Source organism: Bombina bombina, chromosome 2 (assembly GCF_027579735.1).
Source record: "Bombina bombina isolate aBomBom1 chromosome 2, aBomBom1.pri, whole genome shotgun sequence".
NCBI lineage: Eukaryota > Metazoa > Chordata > Amphibia > Anura > Bombinatoridae > Bombina > Bombina bombina.
In genome coordinates this window covers 434,556,489-434,576,685 of record NC_069500.1, presented here as the reverse complement: position 1 = coordinate 434,576,685, position 20,197 = coordinate 434,556,489, and the positions used below count along the sequence as shown (strand labels likewise).

General features: G+C 39.4%; 1 protein-coding gene across 1 annotated transcript; it reads right to left on the bottom strand.

Moving 5' to 3' along the window:
* Positions 1-3,594: 3,594 nt before the first annotated feature.
* On the bottom strand, positions 3,595-19,096 carry POP5 (POP5 homolog, ribonuclease P/MRP subunit). Its single transcript, XM_053700528.1, has 5 exons — positions 19,031-19,096; positions 18,634-18,776; positions 5,833-5,982; positions 4,141-4,224; positions 3,595-3,988 (listed from the first exon to the last, which is right to left on the bottom strand). The coding sequence occupies exons 1-5, from the start codon at positions 19,045-19,047 to the stop codon at positions 3,897-3,899; spliced, it is 486 nt and encodes a 161-aa protein (XP_053556503.1). The 5' UTR covers positions 19,048-19,096; the 3' UTR covers positions 3,595-3,896.
* Between the last annotated feature and the right edge of the window lie 1,101 nt (positions 19,097-20,197).

The window sequence follows — 20,197 nt, the reverse complement described above, 5'->3', positions numbered from 1 at the left end:
AAGTAATAGGAAAGCAAGGCACCAAATAGCCATGACTAACGTATTAGGACAACTATAAAGCAGGGCAGGCACGCAGCACATAAACAAACAGGCGTATGAGACAGTGTATCACTCAAAAGCACAACCACAGGCACACCCAGCAGATGTAACCGGAACATTAACAACAGCTGACCACAGCCGTATGAAATCACAGTGCTCAAAAAGATCGGCACTAGTGTAGCAAGGAAAACATAAGCTAACTCATAGTGACAGCGCCGCTGTAGAAAACATGACTTAGATAAAGGCTGCAATTGAGACCAGCATTGTTGGGAGGGTACCTACACCAAACGGCCGATATGGAATAAAAAGCATATATACAATCATATATAATAATAATTTTATATATATATATAAAATTAGATTTTAGATGTATAAGTGTACAAAATAAGTTGAGCACAAGATGAATACAAAACAACTTAAAAGGCAACAGGTGCCTTTGTAGAAACACTTTTGGTGTAAAAGTTCGTGAGCAGTAGCAAAGCTTGGGAACAGATGACTACCGTCATATATATAAGGCAAGAAGGCTGTTATTCATACCATCCGATAAAACGTTATCAAACTTTTACCTTGATCTTCAATGTTCCTAAGAGGGCAGTACTCCGTGTCTGCTCCGAGCGGATTTTCTCAGTTTGCATAAATAAAAATAGAGAAGCGCTCAACCTGGAAACGAACAATAGCATAATAGCTTGTTCTATGGCTAGTTACCACCCTAGAAGCAGCCTCTTTTTCCTCAACATGTGCCTTTCCTGAAGCATAATCAGTCTGATCCTGACTTCACAGTACAGTCCAGACCCGAAATACCAGGCAATCCTTCTCTGAACGAGAGAAACAGCATAACCCCAGACATACGTTTTGGCCTATTGTGGGCCTCGTCAGTGAGGTGCAGCCATATCCCTCTAGGCACACTGAGCAACGGGTCCACGTCTAGACTTTACTGTGAAGTCAGGATCAGACTGATATGCTTCAGGAAAGTTCTTCTCTGTGAAAGGCACATGTTGAGCAAAAAGAGGCTGCTTCTTGGGTGGTAACTAGCCATAGAACAAGCTATTATGCTATTGTTCGTTTCCAGGTTGAGTGCTTCTCTCTTTTTATTTATGCAAATTATGACACTTAGGGAAGTCTCCCTAAGTGTGATGTGGGAAGCCAGATGTGGACCCGTTGCTCATTGTGCCTAGAGGGATATGGCTGCACCTCACGGACGAGAGTCCAGCCCTGAAATACCAGGCAATCCCTCTCTGAACGAGTGACACAGCAAAACCCCAGACGTACGTTTCGGCCTATTGTGGGCCGAAACGTACGTCTGGGGTTTTGCCGTTTCTCTCGTTCAGAGAGGGATTGCCTGGTATTTCGGGGCTGGACTGTACTGTGAAGTCAGGATCAGACTGATATGCTTCAGAAGTTCTTCTCTGTGAAAGGCACATGGGTGGTAACTAGCCATAGAACAAGCTATTATGCTATTGTTCGTTCTCAGGTTGAGCGCTTCTCTCTTTTTATTTATGCCAATTATGACATTTTGGGAAGTCTCCCTAAGTGTGATGCAGGAATTCAGACATGGACCCGTTGCTCAGTGTGCCTAGAGGGATATGGCTGCACCTCACTGACGAGGCCCACAATAGGCCGAAATGTACCTCTGGGGTTTTGCGGTTTCTCTCGTTCAGAGAGGAATTGCCTGGTATTTCGGGGCTGGACTGTACTGTGAAGTCAGGATCAGACTGATATGCTTCAGGAAAGTTCTTCTCTGTGAAAGGCACATGTTGAGCAAAAAGAGGCTGCTTCTTGGGTGGTAACTAGCCATAGAACAAGCTATTATGCTATTGTTCGTTCCCAGGTTGAGCGCTTCTCTCTTTTTATTTATGATTTTCTCAGTTGTCCGCGAGTTCACCCCTCGTGACTTCGGCGTCTGACGTCACGGATGACACTCGGGGGACTCGTCTCGGCCCAACCAACCAGTCTTTTCTGTCAGTCTCTAACAGGAGAAAAAAACCTCTTGTCCACTCTTGAATAATACAAAACTCTCAGTGAGAGTGATTACAATCTTCGCCTGCCCTTAGTGCTATGCACGCAGAATAAAAGAATGCTGTGACCTCAAACCTTCCTTATATTTAGAGTTTGGCCATAACTCACAAGACTTTCATAACCCAGGTTATTGTATATTCTTTTACTCTGCAAATACCATAGTGCCTGCGTGCATAGCACCAAGGGCAGGCTAAGATTGTAATCACTCTCACTGAGAGTTTTGTATTATTCAAGAGGTTTTTTTCTCCTGTTAGAGACTGACAGAAAAGGCTGGTTGGTTGGGCCGAGACGAGCCCCCCGAGTGTCATCCGTGACGTCAGACGCTAAAGTCATGAGGGGTGAACTCACGGACAACTGAGAAAATCAGCTCGGAGCAAACACGGAGTACTGTCCTCTTAGGAACATTGATGATCAAGGTAAAAGCTCGATAACGTTTTATCGGATGGTATGAATAACAGCCTTCTTGCCTTATATATGTGACAGTAGTCATCTGTTCCCATCAGAACGGGACATTGCTTTTTTTTACAAGCTTTGCTACTCCTCACAAACTTTTACACCAAAAGTGTTTCTACAAAGACACCTGTTGCCTTTTAAGTTGTTTTGTATTCATCTTGTGCTCAACTTATTTTGTACACTTATACATCTAAAATCTAATTTTATATATATATTTTTTACTATGCAAAAGCACTATCTAGATGGATATTAGGACCTTATGAATGTGAATTGAGCGTTGTATGTCTAGGGAGACGTCCCGATTTTTATTGCATTTTATCAACCTCTTATGTTTATTTTAGTGACTTGTAAATAAATAAAATATTTAATTGATAAAATTTCTTTTCCCAGACATTTTATATTTGACAAGTGTCACCTAAGTATTTCTGTAAACATACATTTATAATTTCTAGATATCTTTAGCTTTGACCGCCCTTACTAAATCTTTTTTCTCTCTAACCTTTTGAATAGAACAAAGGATCTATTCTGTTGTAAGGAGTTTGATATCTTAAGACCATAGTGCTCTATTAGACTTTCCCAAGCTTTGGAATTAATTGGTAGACCAATAGTTTTACCATGTGGGATCCCTGCGTATTCTATTATATCTTATGGAGGTCCATAAGTAGTCTTTTAGACAACCACAGTATAAATATCTTCCCTATATAAGCTTTTCTAGAAGCCTACTTTATATTATTAAAGAGAGGTTTTACATAGACACAAGAGTGGTCTCCTCTATTTCAAGGTACTTTCTGCTACTACAATAGCTTCACAGGCTTTGGGGCTCCGTGAGTGGCCTCTTGAGTAATACAGAAAGTCGCAGATAGATTGGCATGTTTTGATTCTCTTCTACTTAGGATTTTTCCTTTTTTCTCGCTGTTGATTTTATTAATAGTCTCCCATGAGAATTTTTTTGTCTGTTTGTTATCAAAGCTATATGTTGGCGCATTTGATGTACCCTTATATGTAAGTTTCTTATTACTATAAGTTCTATACTATACTTACCTTTTAGCTTGGAATAAAATTAAGGAAAACAAAACAAAACAGAAATATAGCTATATATTAGTGTAAGGTTAATGGACATTGTTTAATTATACACTAAGGTTTATTTTTTTAAAACAAAAATACACTTCTGGTTTTAGTGGCAACACATCTTGCGAGTTGGTAATAAACAATAGCACCTCTTCTTTAAAAAAAAAAAAAAAGGCGTATATATTTCATAAGCTCATGAAAATAAATAATTGTCCTAGAAAAAGGCACAAACAGCCTTTGAATAATGTAGTAAAAAATATGTACCGGTAACCAATCTTTTGCACTGTCATATGTGGTACAAATTCCATTAATGGTCAGATTTACATATCCTCTTCATCCAATGCAAACTCTGATTCTTCTACAGTGTGCAAAAAGCAGCTAGATACAGACTTCTGTATAGCTTCTTTCTCCTCTGAAACAAGAAAAGTGCTGATGAAATACAACAGAACATAAACATTTAGCATCAAATTCTACCTTCTTTGCAGTCAAAGGGTGTAGGATCACTGCACACTTTAGCCAAGATTAGCAGCAATAGCCAAGTAAGATCTGTAAAGTATATCTTACCATTATTTGTGCAATTTTCAAGTAGACGTAGGAGTTGCTTCTTGTTATACTGAATGAGGAATTTCTGACAGGTTCGTATTGTGCCTATAAAAACATTGTAGAAATTTCTTATGCATGGCTAATTTATTTTATTTGATATAAATAGATGCCACTACATGTGCTCACATGCTGCTAAGGAAAACTTAGAAAAATACCGCCAAACACAAACACAGTTTTCCCCAGGACTTTTTCAATGGATGCATCACCCAGATGATTTTACTGACCACCTGGCTAGAATTTTAGCTAATATTATGCAAAAATGATCTAATATTAACATTTTTCAATGTTAATAGCATGTGTTGTCATTAAATAAATTTAAGTTATATTATGCAATTAATTTTGTGCTTTTGATAGCAGAACATTTAACAACATTATAAAGTATTGCACTGCCACCATCTGGCTAATTTATAATGCCACCCAGTTGGCAAAATTTTCTGTAGAGAACACTGAAATAAATATATATATATATATAAATATATATATATATATATATATATATATATATATATATATATATATATATATATATATATATATAAATATATATATATATATATATATATATATATATATATATATATATATATATATATATATATATATATATATATATATATATATATATATATATATATATATATATATATATACACACACACACACAGGAGGGAATCAGTAAAGAACTGAAGCACAAAGTACAAATATAGCACTCACAACGTTTGGATTTGCATATAGTTGTGTATCATGCAAAAAGAACACAAAGAAAAAATTAAAACTTAACTTTTATTTGATAATTGAAATGTTAAGAAATTATACCTAAATTCTGGGATATACTTATGATCTAAAGATACCAATACGACTCAGATAAACATATCTTCACTCCGGAAATACACTTACGGTCCTTTCTTATATATCTCCTGCACTTTAGAGATACATCAAAGGAATTAACAGGTATATTCCCTTATCACGGGGAAGATATTCAAGCATGACATATCTATGGAGGCATAGTATAACAGGAATCTTTGCCCTAGTTCGATGGATTATCCATACCGTAAATAGTTACTAATATAACATCCAGCACTTTCCATAATATACATATACTGCTGTACCTTGATAAGAATCTTTACTCCAGAGGTCTTCTACCTTTTTCCTTATTTTGATTGCGACCTACACCAGACCAGTAGGTATAAATCCATTATTGATTATTTAGGTCTAATCCACATGCACGGAGTAAGCATTTGGTAATTTTTAATGCATTTCCCCGACCCTTGTTCTTAACATTTCAATTATCAAATAAAAGTTAAGTTTTAATTTTTTCTGTGTGTTCTTTTTGCATGATACACAACTATATGCAAATCCAAATGTTGTGAGTGCTATATTTGTACTTTGTGCATCAGTTCTTTACTGATTCCCTCCTCAATGTTGATTAGTACAAGCACCTACCCCATAGAAATATTTACAAATAAGTAAAACAATATATATGGGAACGTTTGTTTTCACTTATAAGTAGTGCCATTGGTTCTTTCCCAATAATTATATATATATATATATATATATATATATATATATATATATATATATATATATATATATATATATATATATATATATATATACATATACATATACATATACACACATACACACACATACCTGCAACATGTAATGTGTTTATGAAACATGGACACTTCTGTCCCCAATTATCCAGGCTGGTGATGAAGGGAAGAGATGTCCAAAGAAGTTTATGAAAATCTTTTCGACATCGAAACAGAATAATTCCAGTATATGCATTCAAATATTTGACTGTAAAAAAAAAAAACCAGATAACTATGTTTACTTTTATATACAGTGTTTTACCCTTGCACTTTAGCCCTCTTTGGCAAGCAAAGAATTTCACCAGTGAACTTGAAAATTATTTACATAAATGCAGGTTCTAATTGGGAAGTTCACCCTGACCGCAATATTGTGGATACCACAACATCACCCCCATAAGGTCACAATGGCTACAAAGTGAGTGCTGCTATGTAAGAATGTTGTGGATGTGTATATAGTGACGTGCGGTGAGCTCAGAGGCTAGTGAGCAGTGCTATGATACGCCTGAGAAGCACATATATGAACCTAATAGAGGTAACTTAAATTTACGGTTAAATTAGCAGGTTACACAATAATGATTAGAATTGTATCTAATATCTTGTTTTTAAGCCTCTGCAGACAGTCCCCTTATCTCAGAGCTATTTATTTATTATCTATTGACTTGCATTTTAGCCAGTTAGTGCTGTGTCCTGCACAACTCCACGGGAGAGAGCACAATGTTATCTATATGGCACACATAAATTAGCAGTCTCTTGTGAAAAAGCTAATAAAAAAGCATGTGATAAGTGGCTGTCTGTAGTGGCTTAAACAGTCAGAAATTTAGAGACTAACGGTTATAAAGTATATTAATATAATAATGTTAATTGTGCAAAGCTGGGGAATGGGTTGTAAAGGCATTATGTATCTTTTTAAATAGCGATTTTGGTGTAGACTGAATTCTGACCCAGGCAGGATGAAATACTCGCAAGCACACAAACAAGGCTTCCAAACAATCTGACCCCATGTTAAAACCAGAATCTCCCTAATGCAACTAATGCATAAAAAATGCAGGGGATGACTGGCAATTTTGGAACCAGGGGGCAAGTACAACTCAGTGGCTCAAGTACTAAAACCCTGCCCACTATGAAATTATATATCTAATAGTTAAAATACAAGGGAAGCAAAGCACCTAAGAAATTATAAAAATAAGGCTATAAAAACAGAATTTTATTGTAAAAAATAAAAATGTGTGTGTATATATATATATATATATATATATATATATATATATATATATATATATATATATATATATATATATTTATTTTTTTTTAAAAAATTTTTTTACTAACATCCATGTACAGCCCTAGCATACTGCTGACATCATGTACATTTCCAAAAAACTGCTGACAGTCACATCCATATACAGTCATAACCCCAGAGGCAGAACTTTTTTTCACTTTCTGCGATGAGATTTTTTTTAATGAAAACATTTTCTGCAGATCATTTTGAAAATTTAAATTAGGCAGTTACATTAAAGCACCAATTGAATTGCAATGTGTTGATTAACTGGAGAATAAAGCAATTTTTAAAGTTTTTTAATATAGCGCAGCAGCTGAAAATTACATTGCAAATAAGCTGCAGAGAAAAAAAACATAATTTATGCTTACCTGATAAATTTATTTCTCTTGTAGTGTGTTCAGTCCACGGGTCATCCATTACTTATGGGATATATTCTCCTTCCCAACAGGAAGTTGCAAGAGGATCACCCAAGCAGAGCTGCTATATAGCTCCTCCCCTCACATGTCATATCCAGTCATTCGACCAAAACAAGACGAGAAAGGAGAAACTATAGGGTGCAGTGGTGACTGGAGTTATAATTTAAAATTTAGAACCTGCCTCAAAAAGACAGGGCGGGCCGTGGACTGAACACATTGCAAGAGAAATAAATTTATCAGGTAAGCATAAATTATGTTTTCTCTTGTTAAGTGTGTTCAGTCCACGGGTCATCCATTACTTATGGGATACCAATACCAAAGCTAAAGTACACGGATGATGGGAGGGACAAGGCAGGAACATTAAACAGAAGGAACCACTGCCTGTAGAACCTTTCTCCCAAAAACAGCCTCCGAAGAAGCAAAAGTGTCAAATTTGTAAAATTTGTAAAAAGTATGAAGTGAAGACCAAGTTGCAGCCTTGCAAAACAGAAGCCTCATTCTTAAAGGCCCAGGTGGAAGCCACAGCTCTAGTGGAATGAGCTGTAATTTTTTCAGGAGGCTGCTGTCCAGCAGTCTCATAGGCTAAGCGTATTATGCTACGAAGCCAAAAAGATAGAGAGGTAGCCAAAGCCTTTTGACCTCTCCTCTGTCCAGAGTAAACGACAAACAGAGAAGAAGTTTGTCGAAAATCTTTAGTTGCCTGTAAGTAGAACTTCAGGGCACGGACCACGTCTAGATTATGCAAAAGACGTTCCTTCTTTGAAGAAGGATTAGGGCATAACGATGGAACAACAATCTCTTGATTGATATTCCTGTTAGAAACAACCTTAGGTAAAAACCCAGGTTTAGTACTCAGGACTACCTTGTCTGAATGAAAGATCAGATAAGGAGAATCACAATGTAAGGCAGATAACTCAGAGACTCTTCGAGCCGAGGAAATAGCCATCAAAAACAGAACTTTCCAAGATAAAAGCTTAATATCAATGGAATGAAGGGGTTCAAACGGAACACCCTGAAGTACTTTAAGAACCAATTTCAAGCTCCACGGAGGAGCAACAGTTTTAAACACAGGCTTAATCCTAGCCAAAGCCTGACAAAAAGCCTGGACGTCTGTATTCTCTGCCAGACGCCTGTGTAAAAGGACAGAAGAGAAATCTGTCCCTTTAGTGAACTAGCGGATAAGCCCTTTTCTAAACCCTCTTGTAGAAAAGACAATATCCTAGGAATCCTAACCTTACTCCATGAGTAACTCTTGGATTCAAACCAATATAAATATTTACGCCATATCTTGTGGTAAATTTTTCTGGTAACAGGCTTCCGTGCCTGTATTAATGTATCAATAACCGAATCCGAAAACCCACGCTTTGATAGAATCAAGCGTTCAATTTCCAAGCAGTCAGCCTCAGAGAAATTAGGTTTGGATGGTTGAAAGGACCCTGAAATAGAAGGTCCTGCCTCAGGGGTAGAGACCATGGTGGACAGGACGACATGTCCACTAGGTCTGCATACCAGGTCCTGCGTGGCCACGCAGGCGCTATCAGAATCACTGATGCTCTCTCCTGTTTGATCCTGGCAATCAGTCGAAGTAGCAACGGAAAAGGTGGAAACACATAAGCTATGTTGAAAACCCAAGGGGCTGCTAGTGCATCTACCAGCACCGCACCCGGGTCCCTGGACCTGGATCCGTAACAAGGAAGCTTGGCGTTCTGGCGAGATGCCATGAGATCCAGATCCGGTTTGCCCCAACGACGAATCAGTTGAGCAAATACCTCCGGGTGGAGTTCCCACTCCCCCGGATGAAAGGTCTGGCGACTTAGAAAATCCGCCTCCCAGTTCTCCACGCCTGGGATGTAGATCGCTGACAGGTGGCAAGAGTGAGACTCTGCCCAGCGAATTATCTTCGAGACTTCCAACATCGCTAGGGAACTCCTGGTTCCCCCTTGATGATTGATGTAAGCCACAGTCGTGATGTTGTCCGACTGAAATCTGATGAACCTCAGTGTTGCTAACTGAGGCCAAGCTAGAAGAGCATAGAATATTGCTCTTAATTCTAGAATGTTTATCGGGAGGAGTCTCTCCTCCTGAGTCCACAATCCCTGAGCCTTCAGGGAGTTCCAGACTGCTCCCCAGCCTAGTAGGCTGGCATCTGTTGTTACAATCGTCCAATCTGGTCTGCGAAAAGTCATTCCTTTGGACAGATGAACCCGTGACAACCACCAGAGAAGAGAATCTCTGGTCTCCTGGTCCAGATTTAGCAAAGGGGACAGATCTGAGTAATCCCCGTTCCATTGACTTAGCATGCATAGTTGCAGCGGTCTGAGATGTAGGCACGCAAATGGCACTATGTCCATTGCCGCGACCATTAAGCCGATTACTTCCATGCACTGAGCTACTGATGGGCTTGGAATGGAGTGAAGGACACGGCAAGCATTGAGAATCTTTGATAACCTGGACTCAGTCAGGTAAATCTTCATCTCTACAGAATCTATAAGAGTCCCTAGAAAAGGGACCCTTGTGAGTGGTAACAGAGAACTCTTTTCCACATTCACTTTCCACCCATGCGACCTCAGAAATGCTAGAACTATCTCTGTATGAGACTTTGCATTTTGAAAACTTGACTCTTGTATCAGAATGTCGTCTAGGTACGGAGCCACCACTATGCCTCTTTCTTTACTAGGTTTGTTGATAACCTTGACAGATGAAACCTCCCTTGTGGAGGAGAAGTTTTGAAATCCAGAAGGTATCCCTGAGATATAATCTCCAACGTCCAGAGATCCTGTACATCTCTTGCCCAAGCCTGGGCGAAGAGAGAAAGTCTGCCCCCCACTAGATCCGTCTCCGGAAAGGGGGCCCTGTCTTCATGCTGTCTTAGGGGCGGAAGTAGGCTTTCTGGCCTGCTTGCCCTTGTTCCATGACTGGTTGCCTTTCCAACCCTGTCTGTAACGAGCAGTAGTTCCTTCACGAAAATTAGACTGTTTGGCCTTTGATTTGGCCCTGTCCTGAGGAAGGGTGTGGCCCTTACCTCCAGTAATGTCAGCAATAATTTCCTTCAAGCCTGGCCCGAATAAGGTCTGCCCTTTGAAAGGAATGTTTAGTAGTTTAGACTTAGAAGTTACATCTGCTGACCAGGATTTAAGCCATAGCGCTCTGCGCGCCTGTATGGTGAATCCGGAATTCTTAGCCGTAAGTTTGGTTAAATGCACTACGGCATCCGAAACAAACGCATTAGCCAGCTTAAGGGTTCTAATCTTGCTCAAAGATTCATCCAATGGTGCTGTGCGAATCGCCTCTTCCAGAGACTCAAACCAGAATGCCGCTGCAGCAGTGACAGGCGCAATGCATGCAAGAGGCTGTAATATAAAACCTTGTTGAACAAACATTTTCTTAAGGTAACCCTCTAATTTTTTATCCATTGGATCTGAGAAAGCACAGCTATCCTCCACCGGGATAGTGGTACGCTTGGCTAAAGTAGAAACTGCTCCCTCCACCTTAGGGACCGTCTGCCATAAGTCTCGTGTGGTGGCGTCTATAGGGAACATTTTTCTAAATATCGGAGGAGGGGAAAAAGGCACACCGGGTCTATCCCACTCCTTGCTAATAATCTCTGTAAGCCTCTTTGGTATAGGAAAAACGTCAGTACACACCAGTACCGCATAGTATTTATCCAGCCTACATAATTTCTCTGGGATTGCCACCGTGTCACAATCATTCAGAGCCGCTAACACCTCCCCTAGCAACACGCGGAGGTTCTCAAGCTTAAATTTGAAATTTCTGAATCCGGTCTCCCCGAATCAGAACCGTCACCCACAGAATGAAGCTCTCCGTCCTCATGTTCTGCAAATTGTGACGCAGTATCAGACATGGCTCTCGTGTCATCGGCACGCTCTGTCCTTAACCCAGAGCTGTCGCGCTTGCCTCTTAACTCGGGCATATTGTATAATACTTCTTTCATAACATTAGCCATATCATGTAAAGTGATTTGTAAGGGCCTTGATGTACTTGGCGCCTCAATCTTACGCACCTCCCGAGCGGGAGACGAAGGTACTGACACGTGAGGAGAGTTAGACGGCATAACTTCCCCCTCGTTGTCTGGTGATAATTTCTTTATCGGTACAGATTGACTTTTATTCAAAGTAATATCAATACAATTGGTACACATATTTCTATTGGGCTCCACATCGGCTTTTAAAAATAATGAACAAGCAGATTCCTCTGTATCAGACATGTTTAAACAGACTAGCAATGAAGCTAGCAAGCTTGGAAATTACTTTCAATAAGTTTACAAGCAATATAAAAAACGCTGCAGCGCTTTTTTAAAAAAACACAGTTGAATAACAAAGAACTAATTCAGTTATAGTCAACAATTCTTTAAATGTATTAATTAGCAGAGGATTGCACCCATTAGCAAAAGGATGATTAACCCCTCAGTACCCAAAAACGGATATCAAATTAAGATTTAACGCTTTTATCACAGGTCTGCTGTGACTGATTACCTCCCTCAAAAACGACTTTTGAAGATCCCTGAGCTCTCTGGAGACGTCCTGGATCAAAGAGGAAGAAGCAGGAAGACTGTGCTAGAATTCTAACTGCGCAACAAGGCGCTAAAAAAAGGTCCCTCCCACTCCTATTACAACAGTGGGAGACCTGATATAACGGTTTCTATGCAGAAATATACGTTAGCCATGTGGAAAAAAATCATGCCCAAAAAGATCACCAAAGTACCTCACAAAACGATTAACATGCCAGTAAACGTTTGAAAAAACAACATTTCAGATGCTGTGTAAAGTTATTACTAAGCCTGCTACCAGTCGCTTCTACTGCAGTTAAGGCTCACACATTATATCAGTATTAACAGTATTTTTTCAGTCAAATTCTAGTCCCTAGAAAATAACTCTACTGTGCATACATTTATCAGCCTGATACCAGTCACTACTACTGCATTTAAGGCTGTACTTACATCATACGGGTAACAGCAGTGTTTTCTTAGTCAATTCCATTCCCAGAAAATATTGTACTGCACATACCTCATTTGCGGGAGACCCCGCATGCTATTCCCATTTTCTGAAGTTACCCCACTCCTCAGAATGTCGAGAACAGCCAGTGGATCTTAGTTACGCCTGCTAAGATCATAGAAAACGCAGGCAGTTTCTTCTTCCAAATACTGCCTGAGATAGAAAAAACAGCACACTCCGGTGCCATTTAAAATAACAAACTTTTGATTGAAGAAAATTAAGTAAAAACTCCAACTCCTCTCGCGACCTTCTTTGTTGAGGGTTGCAAGAGAATGACTGGATATGACATGTGAGGGGAGTAGCTATATAGCAGCTCTGCTTGGGTGATCCTCTTGCAACTTCCTGTTGGGAAGGAGAATATATCCCATAAGTAATGGATGACCCGTGGACTGAACACACTTAACAAGAGAAAAGAAGATTTATCAGCAATAAATACAGTGCTGCTTTGCAGCACTGCTCCATATTTGACTGTTCTCTTCAAACAGCACTTTGCTCTGGATGCACTGTGTTAAGGAAAACTTACACAGTGCAGCCAGAGCACAGTGCAGTTTGAAGACAACAGCCCGATACAGAGCAGCGCTACAAAGTGAAAGCGCTAACAGTTCCTGCATGTGTCCTATTCTTTCTGCAGACATGCTGCATTTTCTGCAATGACATCTCAGATCACAGCATGTTCTGCTTTAGGGGTCCTAACATACTACTGACATCCTTGTACAGCCCATTACAAAACCATTAATCAGGGCCCCCCACACATACATAGAAACACACACTCACAAACATAGATACAGAAACACACTCAGACATACAGAGGCACTAACTTGACAAGATGGAGTGGCCCCCTGCTCCTACTTACTGTGTGCCAGTAATACACTACATTTGATTAAGATTAAAGGCCTTTTAAAGCCACTTATTACAGTTTTCTGCCACATGACTCCCTTCCCCGATTTATGCCACTCATCATTTACCATATTAAAACTGTCCAATCAGTTCCCCTACTCCCATGAATGCCAGCTAAATGTCACAATATACCAGGCAAGATGCAAGACTCCCTGTCCCCATACATTTCCTGAGAGATATCACAGCTCACTTTAACTTGTGGATTTAATATGAAAACCACTAATATATATAATCATATTAAAAAAAATTATACTAAAAATATAAAAACTATGCTTTTTAATAAATGACAGACCGATCATTATATTACAAATAGACAATACAAAGTGAGGTGTTATAAACAGGAAAACCCAAAAGCATGGGAAACTGCAGTAGAAAAGTGTATTTATTGAAGGGAAACAACTGTAGGATGACAGAGTGAAGTACTGACCTTAAATCAATCAGCCTATCTAATCCACATATATAGAAACAAAATTAGCGCAGTTTTGTTCTCTTTAATATTCAGTGCACATAACTAAGATACTCAGAAGTGTCTGGGCCCAGTAGATCTCACCTTATATTTTGGGTGACAGGACATAGGAGTGTACTCAGCACTGACTGTTTTACAGGAGGGAAAGTACATTGTTTATTATACAGACCAGAAGAGGTTCCTGCATAAAAAAGGCACTAATATTTCCTTTTTTTGCACAAGGGCACCAGCTAGTGACAACACAATACTTACTGAGAGCTGTAGTAATAAAGCATGCTCTTCAGTCAATGTCGTTAACTTGATAAAAAGCAGCAAATTACCAGATCACATTAAAAACAAAATATTCACAATAAGGGGGATGCTTCGGGGCGGCGGCCATGATGGTTGTTTATTTCAGTGGCTGAAGAGTTGAGCATATTTATCCACTGCATATCGCTTAACTATGGCTCCATCTAGGATTAAAATTAACTTATATTAAAATGACAACATTTGCTGAACAGTTTGATCTAAAATGAGACTCCAACTTCTGTCTTGAAGTACTGGAACGGTGAGGTACGCAGTGGCGGCCTAGAAGCGGCCAGACCTTCACCTAACACCCCCGGTTATCCGGGTATAGCAGCTTTGTAAGCTGTCCTTTCCCTCTCCCACCTAGCAGCCCATAAGCTTTTGAGGCTACCTTCTCATACCTTCCACTACCCACATCGCTGACAGAGCTATGGCACTCGAGTGGCAGCACCTCGAGGGCATGGTGGTCAATCTACTAGAGGCGCATTACCGGAACTTATCCGATCTAATTACCGCCAGCTTTGGGGAACTATCACAGTTGTGTACAGCCGTTGGAGCTAGCCAGATACCTACAAAGGCCCCATCCGAACAAACTTCTATTGACAGCTCTGCAGTCATGTGGCATTCACCTGAAGAGCAGCTTGTATCGGTTGAAGCCTGCAGTCCTGGAAAATGCTCGGGGAACCATGGGAGGAAACAATGTGACTCAAAACAGAAGCAGCTGGACTCTGGGTTTTCTTGCAGGCCTGAGAATAGGCCCTTAAAGCAGCCGACGCAGCACCCCACTCAATCCTACGAAATACCGGCTTCAGTTAATATTTTTCCTACAGTGGACTGCGGGACTACTCACCCCCCTGGGCTTCCTGGTGACACATTGACTCTGGTCTCCCACCACAATGATACACCCTCTGCTACCTGGAATACAGTCACAACTTGCTCTATGTTGAGGAGCAGAACGGATCGCTGTCCCGAAATACCACTAGCCATCTTGCCTCTGAGTCCTGTCGGAGGGCCCCGCTATAACTTAACAGCCGGCAACAGGGTCATAGCACATATACAGCTGCTGTGCTACCTCCCCTAAAGGCTTCTACCACTAACTCCACATATGGTCCAAGCACTATGTGGCAGGCTCCCCAGACCCACATTGTTTTTGAGGGCTGCGGTCCCATTCTCATGGATGTCCTGCAACATAGGCGACCATGCAGGTGAAATCAACCATGGGACAGACGCTCTCCCCACTTTACACCTCACAACAGCATGAGAACCCATTCCACAAGAGAGGAGTGGGGTAAACTGACTTGAGGAGTTAACCTGATAGACTGCTTTTTGTAGCACCCTCCTTTTTTTTTATTTTTTGTAAAGTGCTTGTGAAGCAACATGTTCTTTAAGGCTAAATTTTGTTTATGTGTAAATATTGCAACTACTTAAAAAAATTTCATATAGATTGCTGCCACCACGCTGTTTGTGTTCAGCTCGCACCATATAGTACCATGCTCAAAGGTGGGAAACATACTGTCTCCATTTCTCCTAGTATTGAGCAAATGAAGCTGTGGTGTCCCTTGACTGAGTAACTAGTGATGAAAATGTGTGTAGGATGTTACCTATCATTATTGACAGGGATAGTATTATTAAATGTGTACACTACCTGATATACTAATACACCCTATAATTATCAGAGAGGATAATAAAAATAATATATATCTAAACTAGTTTGTAAGAGTGTGCAACCGTTTTATGGGTGTTCAATCCTCTGTAACCTGTTTCCTATTACTGTGTGATTTTTCAGGTATCCCTGCATGAATACTATTTCATGTATGAAGAGACCACTGTTTAAACTGTTAGTATAGCTGTGCTGCTTCAATATCACTTTGCAGCTACTCTAACTGAGGACATATATTTAACACCTATGGTTACTTTTGCATAGAGTCCACAGACAGGAAGATCTCAAATTCTTATGTCCTTAAGCTATGGCTCTTGTCATGTATATTTATCTGCCCATCAATGCCTACAATGATAGTGATATAATTGTAAATTCTGTCTCTATATGGCAATTATCTTGACTATGACCTATAATACCTCACATTGAAATAGGTTACTACATAATCTTCTAGCTGTGGAGCGACCCCTTATGGATGAGTATTGACAACTGAGCTCTCTAGACACCAGGCTCCACAGGGGGAGTTGACCTCGCACTGTGATGTTGGGATAGCTGGGGTGGTTCTGCTACCTACGGCCCGGGTGCCGGGGCTGGCCCGACTTACATAAGATGACATGAGAGAAATGAGTAAGGGTTTAAGGCTAGAAAAGTGCCATACCACATTCATGCATATTCTCCTCACATAAGGTAATACCCTGATAGTTCCTAGCATAGCTCAACTTTAGAATTGGGTCTGTTCTAGTTACCATGAATGTCTATTACACGTATTTCAATATCAAGACGGAGAAATGGACCACTCCAGTCCCACTTATAATGTTGATTAGCAATGTATGAACAGGTATATACTATTTTCGCCAGAAAATCTAGAGGTCAACGAGTTTTATCACACGTATCATAGAAATTCCCAAAGTTTATATTCGTGCTATGATGGTATTCTTGTTTGTTTTATTCTAGGGGACAGTTTTTCTCTTCACTCCTTATATACTAAAGAATTGTGGGTTAGCTATTTCAGATTCACTTTCTGCGTTAAATAATTGAAAAATATGAGATTCTCCATTGGAGGGCCAAGAGTGGCCTCCTTTTGTCTATTGATAACCTCTGTAACATCATAATGTTGTCCTGGGGGCCCAAGAGTGGCCCCATAAAACATTTAGAGGGCATACAGCCCATATGGCATAGTGATTATCTAAGTATATGTATATGCAGTCTCACTGAAGCTTGTTTTGTTTACTTTGCGTAATACCTTTCTCTGTTCCTTATGTGAGTGTATATATATATATATATATATATAAATAAAAAGTATTTTGCTGTACAGATTTCATTATCATAAATTGTTTATGTGCATAAAATTGAATCTCAATAAAAAAAATATTTAAAAAAATATAAGATAAAAACATATTCACAATAAAAAGTTCAAATAAACTGCCAGCAAAATGTGGGAAGCTATTATCATTACCAGCACTCCTCACTTCATAGTCACAACAGTCAACATTGTTAATAAGTAGAAAGCTTACAGTTCACATTAAAATTAACACTATCATTTAACAGAATGAGGAAAGCTATAAACCCTTACAATACCCCTTACTGTGCACTTCTTCCTCCAATTCTTATTCTCCCCTCTTGTTTCTAGTGAAGCCTGTACTAGTGGGAGGGTCACAGACTAGATCACAGTAACAGCAAGTTAGTGAACATCAGACAGGGCCAGCCCTGCATCCTGAATAACTAATAATGCCAAGAAGAGTTTAAAATTAGTTTTTACTTCTCTGATTGGCTCCCTCGCTAAGAGGCATCATGATGGATGCCTCCTATTGGTCATTATTTTTGCTTCAGGTAGTTTTAAGAGTTTTACCACCAGTGGGTGGCACTGCTGCTATTGAAGAAATGTATCCATGTTTTGCTATGGAGAGATGCAGTCCTGTATGATCCCTCTCCATAGCATTACATGGGTGGAAAATAAAAAAATGGTGATTTATTTATTTATTTACAAAAATTTTTAAATTAAAATTTAAAAAGTGATGGTAAACTTATCCTATAATGAACCAACCTAGCATTTCTCAATATTGCATTTAATGAAGTCGCTAAGTTATTTTAGATTTGGCACCAGAAAATATATTACAAATTCCCTACCGTACGGCTCCTGACTCCTCCCAAGCCCTACTTCCTTTTTCAGCAAGTACTGACGTCTTCTGCGGTCCCACCCGCTCTCAACGTCACAGAAAAGCGCTTTCACAAATCGGACTTAAAATGGACATGCGCTGCTTGCCGATGCTGCGTTCAATCAGCCGAAGACGTTGTATGGGATTCCTACATGTTAGAGGACGCATGCGCGAAACGGGAGCACGAGTGGTTTCCCATCTTCAGAAAAATTTAATAGCGCATGCGCTTATTAATAATGGGGTGGATGACGTAGAGTGACGGCGGCATAACGGCCAACATTTCAATTGGTTTATATAAAAATATGACCCAAGGAGGAAAAAAAAAAAAAATGCGGGTTGAATTTGTGCAAGTCCGAAAATTGATTTATAAAGGTTAGAAATTGATTAATACTGCAATATATAAAAATTGATGAATTAAACTTATATTTATTTTAGACACATAAATGCTATACCGTATCGACATTACTGTAACTTTACCATCACTTTAACTAAACTTTGGCCCCATATGGCAGGGGAAGCAGTGCCTCCCCTGTCGGAGGTCTGCATTTGGCATCCAATGGGTTAACCATGAACCAACAACAAACCCTACATCATCATGTCAAGACATTTGCGCACTTAAACATCCATCAGGCTACACGTCTGTAATACAATACATTGTACAGTAGTGTAAACAGGCAGCAACTTAGCTCACCTGTCAGGGTTGCTGAACAAGCTGCAGCTCCAAAATCCCCGTGCATGCGAGCCACCGCCTCCCTCACGTTGTGTATGATCATTGCATTAGAGAGATTATGTCTCCAGCGAGGATCCTCCAGCACCACCTCACAGAGAAAGTACCTAGGGACGGGGACAGTTGAAGTACAGAACCAGGGAAAACGACAAATTCTTAGGAAATCTCAGTGCTGGGAATATACATTAGCTCTTTGGGACTCACACAGAGCACTGCTACACAAAATGTTAGGCACTTTGTAACCAGCAGTCACACAAAATGATAAGCACTTTGTAACCAGCAGTCACAAGGTACACGTGAGCCAGTCTCGCCATCAATACGAAAAATACATCAAATATAACTACTTGACCCAGGTTCTTACCTTGACTTGAAACGCATGATATACAAAGTTTCCCTAGTGTTGTTTTCCGGAAGTATAATCAGTACACTTCCGGATACATATGGACCAATGCAGCGGCCATCTTGTGAGTGGAACTTAGCTGTCACTCGAGGATAGCTTGAGACGCAAGTTTGTAAAATTTGCTGACGGCAAGTCTAAAGCTCAACTCGGAAGCGCCAAAGTAACGGTATTACAAGCTGTTCGGGGACAGCGCTCCTCTGTCCCCAATTCAAATACTCTGAGAATGAGAGTTTAATTTGTCATTGTTTTCCTGGCATCCTTTGTTGAACAATTCAGAATCGTGCACTTGTCTGCATCACTATATGTCAGGAGTTTTGCAATAATGTTCTATATTTGCAAGGGTAGTAAATGGCTGCTCTTTTCCCTGTCATGTAGTGCTCTAGATGTGCACACTACCTGCCTATGTATCTTTCCAATAAAGAATGCAATGAGAAACAAGCACATTTGATAATTGAAGTAAATAGGAAATTTTTTTATTTTAAAATGTGTGTTCTGAATCACAAAATAATTTTTTTTGTGTTTCATGCCCCTTTAAAGGATCCATAATGATATTTTTAAACAAATGGCAAGTCAAGACAATATATTTCTATTTAAATAATAATAATCACAATTTTTAGTATTAAAGTATTAAAAGTAAGTCTGAATACACTTTTTAAATGATAAAGGTTACTTACTAATTAAAACTATTCATATAATATACATCAATTTCATTCTTTAAAAAAACAATAGTTTAGAAATAATATTGTTGAATAAACTCTTCCATTAAGATACAAATGCAAACCTATGATATATTTCTTGTTGACATATCGTCTATTTAAATGAGAGCACTTAATGAAATAAGTTGGCAGATCTTGGGGGGTTTCATATATTGGAATATGCATTGGAATTATGGCGCACATTGTACATTAAACCACTAGATGTCACCCTGTAGCCTATAATTGTTTGTTCTGTTTTGCACAGTAACTTGCTTTGGGTGATAAATGGCCCATAATAGTATGACCACTAGTGACATAGAACCAAGAAATTAGTAAACAGAAGTGATACTGATCTAGATTCTCTAAAGCTGACAAAGACTACAACTGCCAGCTCTGACAGAATAACCAGATTATTTGCTGGATTCCGCAAAGA

Bases quoted from the DNA above. Each gene is read 5' to 3' on its own strand.
- POP5 (XM_053700528.1), bottom strand. The intron at 5,983-18,633 runs GTGAGCTAAGTT...TTTTTTTTACAG, and splicing joins TTGTTCAGCAACCCTGACAG to TCAAATATTTGAATGCATAT. The intron at 3,989-4,140 runs GTAAGATATACT...TTCTTGTTTCAG, and splicing joins TGAAAATTGCACAAATAATG to AGGAGAAAGAAGCTATACAG.